General features: G+C 30.5%; 1 protein-coding gene across 6 annotated transcripts; it reads left to right on the top strand.

Annotated features, from left to right (window-relative positions):
* Nucleotides 1-4,500: 4,500 nt before the first annotated feature.
* On the top strand, nt 4,501-18,440 carry LOC143235525 (uncharacterized). 6 transcript variants are annotated; one of them, XM_076473759.1, is made up of 9 exons: nt 4,563-4,598; nt 5,687-5,740; nt 8,884-8,952; nt 11,734-11,903; nt 13,184-13,375; nt 13,844-13,984; nt 14,244-14,384; nt 16,323-16,472; nt 17,597-18,440. In XM_076473759.1, the coding sequence occupies exons 3-9, from the start codon at nt 8,940-8,942 to the stop codon at nt 17,654-17,656; spliced, it is 867 nt and encodes a 288-aa protein (XP_076329874.1). In that variant the 5' UTR covers nt 4,563-4,598; nt 5,687-5,740; nt 8,884-8,939; the 3' UTR covers nt 17,657-18,440. The 6 variants fall into 6 exon arrangements, with proteins under 6 accessions (XP_076329876.1, XP_076329874.1, XP_076329872.1 ...); XM_076473761.1 differs by lacking the exon at nt 8,884-8,952 and having other exon boundaries at nt 4,501-4,598; XM_076473757.1 differs by lacking the exons at nt 4,563-4,598; nt 5,687-5,740 and adding an exon at nt 8,165-8,418.
* Nucleotides 18,441-19,188: the final 748 nt, after the last annotated feature.

The following is a 19,188-nucleotide window of genomic DNA, read 5'->3' as shown; positions in this document are numbered from 1 at the left end:
TTTGTGTGCTTTTCTTCTTGATCTTTTTCTAATGTTCTGTTTGTGATTTCTACTATTTCTACTGCTTCATCATCTCCAGTAAATTTAAGATGTTTCCATCGAATTAATAAAATTTTAAAAGATATGATAATAAAAATACTGAGAAATGTTCTGAAGATATAGACTGATATTTTATTAAAATTTAAAGGAATAACGACAGGCAGTAATTATATTTCACATCTGTTATTCAAATAGCTTAAAGTTCTAAGGAACTGATGTCATTTTCATGACTCATTCTTTTTAACGGTTGTCATAGCTGGAAGACGATGAAAAACCGGTCGTAAAAAGGGAAATATCAACTACCTTTTCTACGAAGATTATTTATTGTAGAAAGTGAGGAATAAGAATATAACAGTAAATGTACAGACAAATGAAAAGTAATAAAGTTGTATAACACTGTCAAATATTAGGTTTATAAATATGATTTTTGAGCTGAATTTTTTCTTTTTATCCACAGTTGCATGAAAAAAATAATTACACTACAATTCGTGCGTAATGTTTGAACTTAAAGGAACGTTAATCAAGGTCTTTACTTTGTAATGCGAATATGACTGCAAAATTATGATACTAATTTTGTTTTTAGTTCAAGTAAAACATGTTTCTTTTAATTCCTCTAACAGTCTAACTTCACGCACTCGACATTTTCACGTCAGTTTTTTTTTTCTTCTGTTTCTGAAGTCTAAATTTTAATTAAAATATAAGGTAAAACAATTCTGACTATATCCCTCTTTTAATATATAGTTCTACTACACAACACTATATAACTAACAGGTTATGTTTCGTTGTAAATTAATATTATTTTAAATCCACTTATGAAAATTTAATATAACATGAATAATTATTTATTCATTTTACAGAGTAATCAAGTCACCATTCGTAACTTACTCACAATTCGTTTGAGTTATTAAGCATTCTTTAAAAAAATCCAGGACTTGAGCGTTCTCTTTCGTATAAATACCGATAACATATTCCCGGAATATTAAAATTATCCCAACATTTTTTCTTCAACTTAAAGATAATCAAAAGCAATAATAGAAACCAAATTAGTATATATTCAGTATTAGAAAAGGATTTCAATACATCATTGATATTTGGTTTATATCTGATAATAAACACTGTTGCTCGTATAAATCACACTTTGTTACCTTGCAAATGTGCGAAGTGTTAAAAGTAATATTTAATTTCGTTTATTTCAGTTTATTTTACTTCTACAAAAATTATTTACAGTTAATTAAGGTAAACTATGCTTTATTATTTAATTGTTATTATATTGGCTTACTTTCTTAACCTAAGATAATACTTGTGTAGGTTGTACAAGATTTTAAGTCTTGAAATAAATGAAATTCCGTTGATAGTTCGTTGAAGCATAAACCTACGCATGCCCATATAAGTCTGTGTGGACAGGTGTCACCTCCGGCAAAATATATATGGACACAACGGTCGATCGCTGAGTTTAAGCTACACCTATGCAACGGAAAAATTACACCAATTTCAGTTTAATTCATAAACAATTAGAAAAAGAAAATAATCAAGAAATTTATAGTTATAAAAAATATAGTGATACACAAATTTGTTAATGTTTATTATTATGTATACTAATATTAAAACAATTTAAACGTTAAATCTTTAATCATTTGTGTAGTATGTGGTAAAGTAGTTTTAGCATTAAAATATTAAGAGTAACTATAACTATATTTTTTCTTCAGAACTTGTGGGGTTTGTATTAGTTGTTGTGTTATAAAAATTATGGGTTACTAACACATCTGCACCCCGCGAGCATAGCGGTAAGTCTACGAAGTTACAACGCTAAAATAAGCGGTTCGATTCCCCTTGATGGACTCAACAGATAGCCCGATGTGGCTTTGGTATAGGAAAACACACATATTGACACGTCTAAAATCTATACATAACTATAGTACAGCTACTCCAATATTACATTATTTAATTAATTTACGTTAATTTTCATATTATAGGTTATTAACATGACTAAATTTCCACCTAAAAGAGACTAATGTAGCTAATCCAACGTCGAGATAATCATTATTACTAACCTAGTAAATAACTTTCTGAGTTAATACTTTTTTACCATAATCGAATCCCCTTACAACGCTAAATTAAGAGGTTCGATTTCCGTAGGTAGACACAGCAGATAGTTCGATGTGGCTTTGCTATAGAAAACACACAAGCACAGACAATAGTCACTGAACTGTAGGTGGTAACTTAGTATGAGATTTTAATGTTTTAAAACACGTATTTGGATTCTCAGTTGAAATTTTAGTTCACAGTAATTCTGAATTTATTTGATAATTCATCTTTTCTATAATCCATGTGCTCTAGACAGCAACAATAATGTTCTACAAATTAAGCTAAAAGATTAGAGCACTTTTTATAACAAGGTGCGGCAGTAAAGAGGGGGGGGACTTACTGGGGCTGAAGCTACCAAAAATTTCTCTTAATTCTTTTCTTACAGCCCCGCGCCAAATGAACAGTACTGGTTCGCATCTTAGACACTATGTGTTTCCACAAGATGTAGTGTGGTCTCCTAAACTTTTTGTTGAGCCTATCTTAGCCTGATCACAGAGAAGAGGCTAGTGTTGCCCCTGTTAACTACTCAAATTAACACATTTATAATAAGAATAAGACGATTCATGTTTATTTACCTATAAATTCACAAAAATTATCAGTATTATATATATATTTTGTACATTTCACAACAGCCTCCTCTAAATTTCATAGTGACTGAATTAACTGAGGCGTTATGTAACGTAACAGGAGAAATATTATGCTTCGTTACTCTTAGTTGCAATTCTAACTGATGTGACTTCAGCTCCATTTAACTACTAAATATAAAGCATCTCTGAAGTAAATAAATAATACAAGCTACTGAACAGAAATAATTTTGAATAGAGTGTGTGTGTTTTCTTATCGCAAGGTCATATCGGGCTATTTGCTGCGCCCACTGACGAGAATCCAGCCCCTAATTTTAGGGCTGTAAATCCGAAGACTTTACCACTGTCCCACAGAGAGACGTTTTAAATAGAATAAAAGTGACATGTGCAGTTCCATCACAAAGTTAGAACTAGTATATCAGTTAAAAAGTACAGTAATGCACTCAAAGTTTTTTTTATTTATTTTAGTGCATAATTATAGAATGGTTACGTGTTTGTGTCGCAGGGGGTGTCGAGCCATAAATTTTATCGTTTGTTTGTTTGTTTGTTTTGAATTTCGCACAAAGCTACTCGAGGGCTATCTTTGCTAGCCATCCCTAATTTAGCAGTGTAAGATTAGAGGGAAGGCAACTCTTGGGCTACTCTTTTACCAACGAATAGTAGGATTGATATATACATTATAACGCCCTCACAGCTGAAAGGGCTAGCATGTTTGGCGCGACGGGGATGCGAACCCGCGACCCTCATATTACGAGTCTCACGCCTTAACACGCTTGGCCATGCCGGGCCTAATTTTTTTTTGTCATCATAAGCACGTGAACTTATCAATGATCTATTGAGGTGCATAACCCGTAAAAATATTTATTGATTTGTTTGTTGTTAAGTGAAACGCTTCACAATTGTTTGTCTCTACTATGGTCACAACGGGTTTCCAAACCCGGTTTTTATTACTAGAAAACTTCAGACTTAATGCTGACCCACTGAGGGACATATTAGGTGAAGCCTTAATTAACCGCGATTTGTGTTTTAGGGGAACGCTTCAGAAGAAACTGGAAAACAAAACCTTGAGCTTTCAACGAAACATAAAAACAAAATTTTCAACGAAAGTGCAAATTTTGGTGTTTTAGGGTTGTTTACTTTTAGTATTACGATATATATTTATTCAGTTTAAACATAACTTAATGTTTTATTTTAAATATATATACTTAACCAACAATTATCATACAATAGACAGATGATGTGTAAAACTGTGAGCTATGTTTTTGTTTCGTATCTGTAAGTCAACTTGTACGGAATTGTATGCAATGGTATTTTATCAAGTTATTTTTGGGCGTCAGATCTATTTATTTTTATTTACTATAAACACGCACCAAGCTTACTTTCATTATATATATTGAATAATATATAATACATATTATTATATAATTATATTAATACTTTCTAAAAGATAAGAAACGCTATTTAAGTTACCTTCGATGCATAATTTTATTAATTTAAATTTTAAAACAAGTTCAAGTCAGCGACTTGAGTAGGATGAAAACGTGGTTTGATTCAACCAATTCCAAAAGAGAATAATATATAATACATATTATTATATAATTATATTAATACTTCCTAAAAGATAAGAAACGCTATTTAAGTTACCTTCGATGCATAATTTTATTAATTTAAATTTTAAAACCGTTACAAACAAGTTCAAGTCAGCGACTTGAGTAGGATGAAAACGTGGTTTGATTCAACCAATTCCGAAAGAGACCAAAGAGGCAGTTAACCAATCATACAATAAGGAAAGTTTATTGGCGCGCTTTTCCGAGAACAATATAAAAGCAGCTTTCAAGTTGTAAATAGTACACTTGATATTTTTTGAAAGAGGAAAGAGTAATTTGTACGGTAAGTTTAATGTTTTCGTTAACACAAAGGATGATAAGGTTAAAATTTAGATTGTAAGAACCATTTTATTATTAATGTTTAATTTAAATTTTGCTGGTGTTTGGTTTGTTATTCGCCATATAATTCAATTTACTTGAACAAGATATAAAACTTCCATAAGTTTGTAATATTATTTAGTACTGTCATGGATTCCTTAACTCGTTAGGATGTGTTTGTTAACTTTCAATGTCTGCTATTAGTATTAATAAATAGTACCATTTAATAGTTAACATTTTATATATTAGTTATAATATTGCTCACTTTTATTAAGCTGTTATGCTACAAGTTTGGATTATTAACATTAACAATAATACTGTAAAATATCGAAGTAAATTTCTTTTTGTGGTAAAACGTGTGCTAAAATATCCACCACTGACTACCACTACCAGATCGAATTAGTTCTAAAAACGATTTTCTACAAGTTATTTCAAGTCATCTTTAAACTTTGAAAAGTAATTCATAAATGTGTTGTTTATCATTGTATGCTTACTTTAAGGCGAACTGGAGAGAGGCTAACTTTAAAAGACATCTTGCTCTTGAATAAATTCATTTTCAAGCCATGCCTTTTTAAGAAGTAGCAGTTGAAACTAGGTGTTTTTTGTCCACGTTAACCACAAGGCAGGAATTGCACTTAGGCCTAGCTTAAAAGTAAATAAATTAACAAATATGCTTTTTCTTTTTTATTAACTATCTTATCTTGTAATGCAATAACCCAAGCAATTTAGCTAGTACAACATACCTGCCAAACAAAATTCCAAAATTTAATACCCAACACTTGACCTTTTTAGATGTTTAAAACTTAGAAGATAATACATGCATTCAAAGATTTGATAAAATTTGTTTACTAACAACTTCTATTTGGTTTTAAAATTGTACTGATATCAAATAAATTTTGCTTCTTCTAAATAATTTCTTTTTCCACAACAACAAGAAGTTGCAGTAAAATATATTGTGATAAGAAGCAATAAAGTTTGCATTTTTTTTTTTTTTTGTATCACTTGTGAGTGTCTGGATGGAATGCTTTAATCTAAACAATGTTTCTTCTTCAGATTCTGAACAAAGCTTTACGACCATTACTTTTACAAATTTTGGGATGTCTGAATGTAAGTAATTGTTGTTCATTATTATCATATAAATTAGTTTATAAATATATAAATTTTCATAAGTGTATTGTGAGTTTGATATGAAGTATTTTGACTGTTTTTTGTAAGTTAGTAGTTGTAATGTCTAGTTTGTTTTTTTTCCACCAGATAATACATTAAAATGGCATGGCAAGATGGTTAAGGTGCTTGACTTGCAACCTGAAGGTTGCAGGTTCAGAACCCTCTCCCACCTTTTTAACTGTGGGGGAATTATAATGTGATGGTCAATCCCACTATTTCTTGGTAAGAGAAGACCAAAAGTTTGCAGTGGATGGTGATGACTAGCTGCGTTACCTCTAGTCTTGCACCACTAAATTAGGAATGGCTAGTACAGATAACCCTTGTGTAACTTTGTGAGAAATTCAAAACAAATGAATGTTAAATCAGTATTGCTCAAATATAGTTAAATAATATTTTTAATATTGATTATTAACATGAGCTTAAACTGTTGGGTTTGCCTCTTTTTTTTTTTTTTGAATACTGCTGTAGCTCTTACAGTGCCGTGGAAATTGTGCGAACATCTGTTTGTTTGGTAAAATTTTAACTATTCATATTCGGTGAATAAATGAAACCACTTGATCCTTTTAAAAGCTGTTCTTGTATACCTAGTCTTAGGAAACATTTAAACTCCCCCTTTATTTCTCAGTAAACTACAGTTCCTCCCTTCTTAAACACCCCCAGCTTTTGGCACACACTGCTGTTGGTCACTGTTCCATAATGATTTCTTTTCTGTCCTATTATTTTTACAATATAACACAAATTGAATCCTTTTTGTAATCAATAACTTGGATAATGTTTCATTTCAATAAGACCACTTTTTCTCTCATGAGACAGTAGATTAATCTTAACATATCTTGGACGATAACCTTTTAATTCTTTTGAAGTTCTAGTGTACCTCCTGTCTCCTTTCTAGTAAGGAGACCAAGTATTCCAATTATGCTAAAATACTCATCTTTGTTTGTGTTATTGAGTTGGATCTTACTTGTACTAAATTTTGAATGAAATTACCCTAACCAAAATATATTAAATTGCATTTAATATAAATTTGTTCAACATGTAAATTAATGAAATCTATTAATTAACTAAACATCCTAAAAACTGCTACAAATAAATGCATACTCCACTAATGCCCATATCATTTAAATTAGAAAACTGAAGAAAAGAGTCCAGTTTCACTAGAATTTTTAAAATTTTCTCCAATCTAATCACCCTATAATCCAATTTGGAGATCTTTAAGTACAAGTTCACACCTTTTCTACCATAAGGGTAAGTACATATGGGGGGAGGGGGGAATAACTTTAGTAAAGTAAAATTTCTCTTCTGTTAAATTTATAATTTCCTTTTTATATAATATTTCACTAAACGACTTTGAAACTTTTATCAACTATATTGTTACCACTACAGAAGTGCTCGTTTATAATTTCTATAGTAATCTTTATAAAACTCTAGTATCATCATTATAATAATCGGACCACTCTACACTCTGACCCTATCACAAATGAAACTTTCATATTTCATTGAGCTGATATGAAACACGAAAATTCAAATCGCGTATACCCGATTTGATTTTATTACTTAACAGGACCTCTACAAGCCTGTCCTCAAATTGAAATTCTTTCGGCCAGTATTAGAGTAGATTAATATTACCTTGATAGTAGTCAAATAATTAGTTGAAAGGATTTGACTTCTTTGGTCCAAAAATGTAATTAGATCTCAATTTGGTCAAGAGATAATGGAACTAGGAGCTTAAAGCTTGTAGTTGAAAAATAAAAAAACAAACCTGTTTTTCTATGCAAAAGAAGAAAAAAAATGTGTGTGTGTGGGGGTAAGATACTACAGTAACAGAGATAATCTAATATTCACACAATTTATTTATAACATATCACAGTACTTACTATTACTTCTCCGATAATTTTATGTATATTTTAATATTTAAACATTGTGCTATGGTCAGGATTAGTTTGTTAAGATAGAGCGTCCAAATTAGTGCCATGTATAAGTGCTTTCAACAGCCAGCTATTAATGTCTTTTCAGTGTTTTCACGTGATTTAATTTGTTGACCACTAAAGTGTTTTATAGGCCGAAGTTGAAACGTTGCAGGTTAAAGTACGAAGTTTGTATATCTCAAACGGCCCTTCATATTAATCCTATGGTGGTTGATAGACTAAACTTCAGAGGAGTTTGTGTGATATTCTAATTGTTTTTAAGTATCGCCTTATTCACTATTCCTGCAGGTAAAGTTTTTCTTTTCAATTATACAATGTTGGCTTTGTCGCAAAATATTTGTTTAGCGGACACAAATGTAATCTTGTCAACCCTGCGACTAAATTGGGCTATCCCGTTCGATACAATTGCACGAGATTGTCTCGCTCGCTTATTTTTCAAGTGAGACAACGAGAGGAATTCGAAACTGTTAGTCCGTGAATTTCGTGACGCCAGAATAGTGGTGTTGCTGCCAGACTTCCGAGCCTTGCAGAGGTACTCGTGGATTAGTTACTTCATTAGACGAAATTCAATTGTTTATTCCCGCTATTCTTAAAACTGTAAGAGGAAAATGGTGGGAACTGTATTAATGATAGAAATGGTCAAGAACTCTGTTCTCCAGTGTTTCTGCAGGGCGTGTCATGCAAGTGCTATCGGTAAGGTTACACGTTTTCAGTTTAATAATATCGGGAAAATGTTTAAAACGAATAGTCTTAAATAATATGAATAATACAAGTCTGTACCAAGCTTCCAATTATTTAATGCCTAACTGGAAACGTAAGATATTATCAAAATGATACATTTTAACTACATTAAAAAAAGAAAATCAATACGTACAGTTAACTTAGAATTAAACTCTTTTTCCTTCATTAATTCCTTATTTTGGTCGGACAAAAATTATTTAATGCTTAAACCTTGTAATGACTTTAAAGAATTGCTTCTATACGTAGGTAATTCCTATTTTAATATGTAATTGAAGTCTAAAAATACTTAATAGTTTAAACAAACATTAAATGGAATCATTCAATATTGATACTTATTGTTCTATAGCATAAAAATAAAACCGAAAATTTACTCTGAGTATAAAACAAAGACCATTTCACTCGAACTTTGTCTTGCAGAGAAACCACGCCCTGCTCCACCAGCTCAAGGAATCGCTAATACACAACCTAGTAAAATGGTTTATCTAGGTAAGAATTGTGTTGCGCTTCGGTGACTTACGTTTGAGCATGCTATATTATAAATTTCTACTTCGTATGCACTAGACTGGCACTATAACTATTTACAGAACCCACTTTGAGATTTTGTTTTGCGCATCATATACTATTGCTTCAGCGAACTCCTAGCTACGTTTACTCGAAATATATCGACTACAGAACTTCATGACAGTAAATTAATATTGTAGTTTTATTGAGATCTTGATTTCATGTAAAATATAAGTAAAAATTAATTAGTTTTTTTATGGGGCTACTGACGAAAGTTTCGATAACCTTTTGATTTTAAGGTTGCAGAATAGTTTCATACATGCTTTAATTTATGTAAAAGTAAAGGATTTTCATAATACAGGGTGGCCCATAAGTCCCTACCCATCCATGTATCTTGTGTATTTGTGTGATGTTTCTCATTCTTGCTGCATAATATTATGTGACGCCATGTTTTGTGAGACATTTTCCTCAACATAGCAGGATTTATTGTTCCAAATGCTGCAGTAACGGCTGCTTTCAACTCATCATTAGTGTTGAGTATAACATAATAACATATGGATGGGTAAGGACTTATGGGCCACCCTGTAGTTGTGGAAACTATTACAATTTTTACATATTGTTTGTTTGTTACTAACTACTTTCTATGTCTGAATATAAACAGTGCTCAAAGTTTTAATAAGCAAATATTTCTACAAAAATAATTTTTACTTTATATAAACCTAAAATTCCACTTTTTTAATAGGCAGTTCAAACTGCCTGAGTCAAGAAATAACTAGCTTAAATTAAGGAAAACTTCTTTCACCCACTTGCTTGTTGTATTTTAGAGGCAAGTATTGTACAACTATCTTGTTATAGTAGCAGGGTAACTATGAATGTTTTTTTTTTTTTTTTTCTCAATTGATCACATTCAATACTATTATAAACAAAAAGTTACTATTTGCCTTATTTATTTGTTCTGAGAAATGTGAAGTATTCTGCAATGATCATTAACAAAAGAAAGTGTAACATAATTATTGACAAAACTACTGAATTATTATTTCGGTAAAAATATGTGGACAACTAAATAAGTTTGAGATTTACTAATATTGCGGCAAAAGTCAGGGAGAATGGGTTTTTAGTGGAGTTGTTGACTAAACAACCACCATAGGTTCAATGTTTTTTTCCCTTTTTGCACTTTGTTGTGTAGTTGACTAATCAGAGGTCATGGGGTAAATGTTGGGAATGCCCTGCTTTAAGAGTGTTCTTGGTTTCCTCTACTAGCATTATTATGGCTTGTAAACAGCCATGCAGTGGATGAATATTAGTAAAGTCTTTCTGGTTTATAGCTTCACATATCAAGTCTGACTTTAAATGCATTCTTTTGATCATGTGGGTCTTTCAGTATTTATTTTATTTTTTAACAAATATCTCGTGTTGAGTGTGCCCACACTGTGCTGAAATTTAAGCATCTCTTATTTATTGATTTTTAAATTAAATGAGCAAAACAATTTATTAACACACACACACACACACACACACACACACACACACACACCAGTAAATTTAAAATAAAAATTCCTTGATCATGCATTTTAAGTTTTTCTTTCTTAGAAGGCAATTCATTACTTTTGGTAAAGTAAAATTTTTGAGTTGTGAGCTCTTAAAGGCTAATTTTCACAAAACAATTCTTAACTACATTATTAAAATAAAAATGCTCTTGGCTTACCTTTTTGAAATGTACAGGCAAATAAAAGCACCTTGTCAGTTTAACATATCAGCCAAAATATTAAACCAAACTGCATAAACTGTTGTATAGATTAATTAATTTCAAGATTGTTAGCTAAACATTAAAATATATTGACATTTTTACCATCTAAACACTGGTAGTATTGAGTCCTGATTTGCTACAAATATCTTGACAGAGCAAGTCTGGTATTTTGGAAACTTGTATCTGAAGAGGTCAAACTTTCAATAAAAACAAGCATGTCATATTTGTCTAGAATGAGTGTCATTAAAAACAAATTTGTAATTGTGATGTATCTTAAGTTACTTTTTGTAAGAAAATAATAGAACTTGGAACCAACTTTTTATTTATATATTGTTGCATATTATTAATAACTAATGGTAAGATCTGAAAGTGGAACTTGTTTAATCTGCTAAAACTGCTAATCTTTTGTAATTAGTATCTTGAACTGTAGCTATCAATCTTTTGCAGTGATGTCATTGGTGTTCTCAGTATTAAATGATGTTTGTAATAATTAATGTTTTTAAGTTTTGCACACCCTAATATCACTTATCACAGCAAGGTGTTTGGTTTCTGTTTTTGTACTTGATTCCTTCACAAATTGTTGGCACATCTGTAAGTATTTTTGTCAGGCATTGACAGTGCAATTCCAGTTAGTAATACTTTCTCACAACTTATAGTATTAGAAACTTCTTTTGCTGGAATCTTCACACACTAATTTCAGTTGAGATAAAATTCTTGTCATCTTAATGTATATCTAAAAGTTAAACACTGAAATAATGTTAGATGGTGTAGATCTTTTTCAGTTGGTGGCAGGGGGGAGTCCATAATAAGGTACATTGTAATTTAGTTCTGTCATCTAAGAATTGACTATATTCTTCACATCTGTATTGCTGTGCATCAAAAGCCAACTTAAGATGGTGGAAGTTAATTCAAGAAGTGTTTAATTGAACACCACCTGACTATTGCGAAATGGTTTTATGACTAATTTAGCAAAACTAAACTTGCACAGTAGGTACAACTATAATTTCCTATAACCACAGCAACGGAAGTACGTGCTACAGAACAGTCAAAGGGTGGAATTAAGTATGAGCTAGTGCTTGCTGCTCCATCTGATGTAGCCCCTCCTTCCTTGGCTTCTTCTCCTCCCAAGACTTCTATGTCTGTAGAAGATATTGAAAATAAACTGAAAGCTGCTGAAGAAAGGAGACAGGTTTGTGTTCTTTAGCTGTTGGTAGTATTAACACAACTGTTATGGGTGCTAAAATGTGCAGAGTGCTTAAGGTGGCTTCAGTCTGTTCTCATTTAGATACTAATACCCTAAATACTTTTACTTTCCCTGCTATACAAACATTGTTTTTGAATGTAATTTACTTAATATGATGTACATCTGTTCTCAACTGTGTTTTTGTATAATCCTGGGACCAAAGCTCCATGGCTGGAAGAAAATGCTGAAAATAAAAATCTGCAGAGATTCATATACATTTTGTTTGACCTTGCAGACCATTTTTTGCATTGAATATTTTAGTTGGTAAAATCAAAACAAAATGAGATGTGAAACTTTAATTACTCTATAGAATTTTAATAGTTGCATTAAAATACTTGTCTGTCTGCTTGTTTCAAAAATATTGGTGATTAAACTATTTACTAAACTCTGTTTCCACTCTCAACCTGTCATAATTATATTTTAAATTTGGGAAAAGTGTTTGTAAATTAAAATTGGTTGTTTTGAAGTTGTTTAATTTCATAAATTTGTAGTACATGTCAGTTGTTCTGAAAGATCTCTTGAACTTATCTAAGGGGAACAGTTAAATCACATTAACATGTTGAGGCACAATCAGTACTAACTAACAACCCATTACTAGGCTGCATTTAAATAATCAACTATTTAATACAGTGCTTCTCAAATTGTGGTATTGCAGATCACTTCTCCCCACCCATAAAAAGGGAAATGTAGTTCATACTACTACAGTTATTGGTCATGGGAAGTAGCTTTGATAGGTTGTCCATAAGAGGGCAGAGCAAAGAAGTTTGGCAGTGAGAAGACAACCTTGAGACCTTTTCAAATTGCAACTCTTAACTCAAATTACCAATACTAAATTATCTTAAGTAAAATGAAACTGGGTAAAGTACAGACAGTTCTGTATTTTAGTGCTTGAGAGAGAGAGAGAGAGAGAAAAATGTGTTTATTGAAATTGATTTCATCACAACTTTCACCATTCAAATAAGTGGTAGTAATAAAAAATTATAATTTTTATTACTATTAGTTTCTTACTCAAAACAGTTCTACATTATGTACAGCCAAATTATAAGTGTTAAATTATAATTTAGTTATCAACATAATAGACTGAACTTTTATTGCTATCAATAATAAGGTGCCTTTTGAATATCTAAAGATTCAGAACTTGTGATTTGATCAAATGAGTAATTATATGAACTTTTAAACAGTTTGTTTTTTGTGCTTTGATTTATAAATGTTTATTGTTATTTAAGTCTCTTGAAACCCAGAGACTGAATCAACTTAATGAGAAGCGATCCAGAGAACAAGAGGCTCTTCAAAAGAAAGAAGAATATAATGCAGTGTTTAAGCAAGCAGCTCGGAGTAGTCTTGAACAAAAGATGGAAGTCAATAAAGAAAATAGAGAAGCTATAATAAAATCTATTCAAGAAAAGTCACGTGAGAGAGTAAGTATTTATACCGTGTTACTAAATTATTTTTTAAACCATATTCGTTCAGTATAATGTCTTTTTTTATCCTGTTAACTTTGACCTTTTATTGATATTGAGATATTGTTAACTTTTTTTACAGTAGGTGTTGGTTTTAGAAACTGTTCAATGGAACCAAGAGTTTTAGATGTTGATCTTAAATATTTTAAAGTATACCTAAGTAATTTTTATAACTGTTAATTAGTGAAAATTTAAGTAAATCTTTTGCACTATTACATACTAATATCTATAGTTGTTAGTTAATTCATTTGTTAATCCTAAACAGTCATAATGCAGATTTTGTTACTTGTATAATTATACACAACTCTTACTTCACCTTTGTCTGAAATTAGACTGAGGTAATAAACTAATTAAAATTTAGTTAAATTCTAACTAGTGATATATAATTAGAAATTCATTAACTTGGTCCACTTTTATCTTTTGAAGTTGTCAAGAGGGGAAGAAATACGAAAGTCTCTTGATGCTCAAACACAAGAGATACTGTCAAACACTCAAAAGAAGATAGAAAGTGCCACTGAAGCTCGGGAAGCTCAGATCTCTGCTTTGAGGGAACGTCTTCGTGAGCATGTAAGTTTTTCTAATTAGGAAAATTGGAAACTAGTCCTTTTTATACATTCTACTTAACAAATCTTGCAAGACAATTTGTTTTACTTTATTACATCAGAATTATTTATTTACCCTGGCTGGCTTTTTCAGTTTTAATATTATTTCTTGGCTGTACTTTTTGTTTTTTAACAAAAGCATAAATTCACTTTCAATATAATGTTTTTTGTTTTGTTTTCAATTATTTTTGCTATATAATTTTGGTTGCAATGCCTTCTCTAAGGACAAGCACATTGCTGAGGTACGACAACAGCTGAGTGCCCAGGCTGATGACCTGAGAGAACGCTGTCAAAAGAAACTTGAATTGGCTCAAGAGAAAAGAGACAGCATTTTTAAAGTGTTGCAAGAAAAACTTCAAGAACATGTAAGAATCTCAACTGGAAATATCAACTTGCAACTGTTTGACTTTTATTCCTAAAATATTACTTTTGGGTTTTCTTTTATGAAGATTTAATCTTAATTTTTCATTTTGAGAAACCTTAATTGTAGTTGTACTTCAAATGTTAACCTGTACTTGCTGAAAGAAGTATGGTAAATCTATCTAGTAATTGTTAGTTTCAAATTTTGAGTTACTATTCTACATTAATTAGGTATTTCTATATTATAATATACATACACTTGAATAGCATCACAGAAAACTTCCTTATTGTAAACATGCAGAACCTCAAAACAAGAGTTGTCTGACATTTTTCTGCAGGTAGGTTAAAATGTATAGTATCTGCACCAATTTTTATATAACTGGAGTGAAATGTTTTGAAGTTCATAATTAGTGAGACCATTTTTTAAACATTTTATTACTTTGTCTTTTTGCCTAGCTTGTTTGGTTTTTGAACTGTTGCATTTTTAATATGACTATTTGAATACAATGTGATGCATATTCTACAACTTATTCAGTAAGTATATAATTTAATTTAAAAAAGCAGTTTTCCTAATGTTACTTTTTTAGTACATTTCTTATGAGTCCTTTAGCTTTCACTTGGTAAGGTTTTTTTTTTCTTCTTCTTCTTCTTCTTTCCCCAGCCATAAACTTACACTTGAATGATCTATTAAGTCAGATTTATAATGGCAGCCCATTATTTTAAGTTTCATTGTGGAACTTTTTTCACTGAATTGCTTTTTATAATTTAAGTTATATATTTAGTTTCTTTAACCCTGTTGTCACTGATCAAAGGCCATCTTATATTTTTTGGGTTGCATTCACAAATTTATTAAACTACTATATTATGAATTTGTGCTGTAGATGTTCGTATTAAACTGTAAATTAACTCAAATTTTAATATTAATAATTAATGTATAGACATAAGGGTAAATATTTAAACACTTAAAAATTAGTTTGTCACATTCTGTGTTTAGTGTTACACTGGATGTTTTGTGATGTCAAAATACAAAGTCTGTAGTTCTGTATAATTTAGGAATTAAAATTACTGCTACTTAAGGTTTTTATTTTATATTTTAGCTTTTCTTTTTAATTTGCTGAACTACTATATTTAATGAATCAAATGCAGCAGTGTCCTAATTTCAATTTTTGGAAACATCCTTTTTTAAATACAACTAACTATACATATTACTCAAAATCAGTTGAACTCTATCTGAAAACAAGTACTTTTCCCAGATATTTTCAAATATAATCCAATGATTGTTTTTTTTCTTTTGAAAAACCCTCCTTTATGCTGGTAAGTTGTCTTTGCCCTGTTATATATTTTTTGCCTACATGCAGTACCATTACTGAACTCGACACTCTATAATAATTTCTATGATATCAATATATTTATTTTTATTAAATGTGCGCACTTCACGTGCAAAAATTCTGAAGTCTTAGGGATGTGTGTATATATAAGCAGCTTTTTTATTTACTTCTTTTTAAGAAAGATTTAATAGTATATTTGTAAATAGTAATGTATTATAACAGAAATCTGATTGTATTTTATGAAATACTAGTCCACTAAAAATACATCTAAGACAGGTCATATTCTTGAATACAATGACTGTGTGCATATACATGTATAAAATGTATGTTATGAAACTATTTAGACTAAACATTTTTGTGTTAACTTCTAGTCCTTCTAGAAAAGGAAAAAGCTCTTAAATGCATTTGGAAATTCCAATGTGATAGTGAACATATATGTTTTTTTTTTTTTTTTTTTAAGAACACTTATCTGGAGGTTGTAAAGATTTCACATGAAACTTTAAAACTTTTCTCCTGTGTAAACATATTTTTTAAACTGAAATTACTTGTTGCTTAGCTATAATTACTTTTTATGGCATCATAAACAATACTTTAAACCTACTCTTGTACCTATAGAAGCAACACGTGCTGCAGGTGCGTCAGATAAATGAAATAATCAACCAGGAAAGTGAACATAAAAAGGATTGCATTAGCAAAAAACTAGAAGAAGCAGAAAATAAACGTCAGCGTCAGTTTCAGGCAATCCTTGAAAAGCTCCACGAGCATGTAAGGGTAATTTTCTGTCCCAAGTGAAAGACATGCTATGCTTATCTCTATGATCTGCTGGAGTTGCTCCTTCTGTGGGTACTGCTTGTTATGGTTTGCTGCTATTCATCCTTCTGTCTTCTCAATATTAATGATCCAGCTTTGATAGTTGAACATAATACTTGAATAATGAGGCATAGTTGTTAGTTGAACTCCTGATGACTCACTGTATTTTGTATCTCCTTAATATTAATAAAACGCACAACTGGAGTTTTTGTGTTACCAACAAACTGTAATAAACATTTTCTGTCACCAGTGAATGAATTTTGTTTTCCCCATGCTTTAAATAAGAGGGGAGAATTAAGTAAAGTTTTAAATTTACTTACTTGCTTAAAGTGAGAAATATTGGATTACTCTGAAGGTGGACCCTCCATAAATAGGAATTTAGTTTAAGTTCTGGTTGATAATATTTTGAAGTCTGGCTTTCAGCTTTCTTGCAATTATTATATAAGCTATCTCTGTAGATGTACATTTGTCTATTGTTATAAAATGGTGCTTGGTTTTCCTTTCTATAAGAAAGTATTCCTTTCTAACAATAAAGAATAATTAACTACTGCAACCTATAACTTCTAATTTGGTAAGCACATCTTGTCTATAGAAACTTCGTGTTTTAATGTGACTGAAATGTTGTAGTAACAACTCTTACTCAAGCCAGTGCACGTTCTGTAATGCATCTTGTGGGAATATAACCTTTTTAAAACTTCTATTAACATAACAATTTATAACCATGCTAATTGTTTCAAGTAAAATTTTCTTTTTGTAAGTACATTATCACTTGCACTTAATTCTTTTGAATGTGTTTACAAATTTACTTATAGATACATATAATATAAACCTTTCCTATTGTTAAATACATTGTTATCCTACATTCCAATTTAGACTACTTGTTACGAAAGTTTCGTAAAGAAGTCTTACTTCTATTGACCATAACATTTTTTGACATAAACAGTAATATAAAAAAGCCCCCACACACACAAAAGTTTTAATTCAGTTTAATATGGGGGGGGGAATATTGAACTTTTAGGGTTGTTTGATGACAAAATTAATTGAAGTGATTAAAGTAGACTTTTTTTTTTGTTTTATAGGAGAGACATGCTGAGGAGGTTCGCCTTAATAAGGCTCAGAATATTGGCGGAGTAGCATAACTTCTGACTGCTATTCATGTTGAAACTTGAGCTGATTGTGAAGTTACCATAATAATTGGCCAATATTTGCACCAAATTTCTTTTATAAAGATTGGATATGTGTAATTAAAACATATTAAACTGCCCTAACAAAGCTAATAACTTTAACTGTCATGTCTTTACACTATTAAGTAGAAGATTATAAATCTTTTAAGTGCTCTTAAGTTTATAAGGTTAAAATATAGATTCTTACTGAAAAGTAACTAATAAAAACTTGTAAATCAGTTGAATTAACTTGTTCAGGAGGCATTAGTGTACAGTTGTGTTTAATGATACTTTTTTGCTGTGTTTAGTGATACTTATTAGTACAATTTTGCCTTATTGGTGCAAGATCTGTGATGTTTATATTGTAGTGCTGCAAATTCATTGAAAAGCATTTTTTAATTATTGTATTTAAAGTTTTTTCATGTGTGTTTTTTGCCTGTTGGATCCTTTTTCTACTTGTTTTCTCAGAAAATGTATATCGGAACTTTAGATATGATACTCACTTTAATATTAAACACTCATCTTTGTGTATGAAGAATAATATAAAAGGCTTGTAACCTTAAACTTGAGACTGGAATGTAATTCTGAGAGTGTGAGTCTGTAGTTAAACATCTTATCTTTATAGTGAGCATAATTTAGTGATACTATGTAACTTTATTGTCCATGTCCTTATCTTGTTTTATGTAATATGTTCCACGAGTAATATCTGTATAATCTACACTTTGGGTTTTTCAAAATTTATTAAAACTTGTATTATTCACATAGTCTCTGGAATGGTTTAATTACTCTGAAGTTCACGAACTTGAGTGTATTAATTTTGCATATTGTTTGCTCTTTTGGAGTACAATCAGTTTCTATGTCAAAAGGTGATAGTGTTTTTTCATACAAATGTAAAAGTATATACAAATAAAACTACAGTGTACTTGAGTTTCTACATTGTTTGAAACTAAAATACTGTTATCCAATAATGGAAAATTTATACTATTACTACAGTTGAATTTTTTTTAACAGTGAATCAAATTAAACTGCATACATAACAGACTGTTTAAAGTGCACTAAATAAATCGGTTCTATTCAGTTAGTGTTCTGAATTGCAAATTTATCTGTTATCAATGTAATAATATAGCACTATCACGAACCACTCTAGAGATCCATAATATGGAATGCCTAGGAATTTCATTAAAAAAAAAAAAACGTAAGGTAAACAATCTTAAGAAGCATACTTGTTTGAAATAATACTAAAGATGCATCTGCTACTAAAACTATTGATGTGAGCAGTAAAGTTGATTTTGCAAGTCTACAGAAAAAAATGGCTGTATATTTTATTTAAATCTAGTAAAAAATACATAAGACTTGTGTTGATTCTTGAAAAAGGAGATATCTTTAGTTCTTGTTGATTGCTATTGGCTCTCTTCATAAGCTCTTGAAGCAAAAATGGATAGGTATGCTGTGCCCCAGTCTATGCACAAGTACTATACAAATCTGTTAGAAGGTTGAAATACTGTTTT

Source organism: Tachypleus tridentatus, chromosome 12 (genome assembly GCF_004210375.1).
Source record: "Tachypleus tridentatus isolate NWPU-2018 chromosome 12, ASM421037v1, whole genome shotgun sequence".
NCBI lineage: Eukaryota > Metazoa > Arthropoda > Merostomata > Xiphosura > Limulidae > Tachypleus > Tachypleus tridentatus.
The sequence above is the reverse complement of the archived record's forward strand: the minus strand, read 5'-3'. Positions and strand labels throughout refer to the sequence as shown.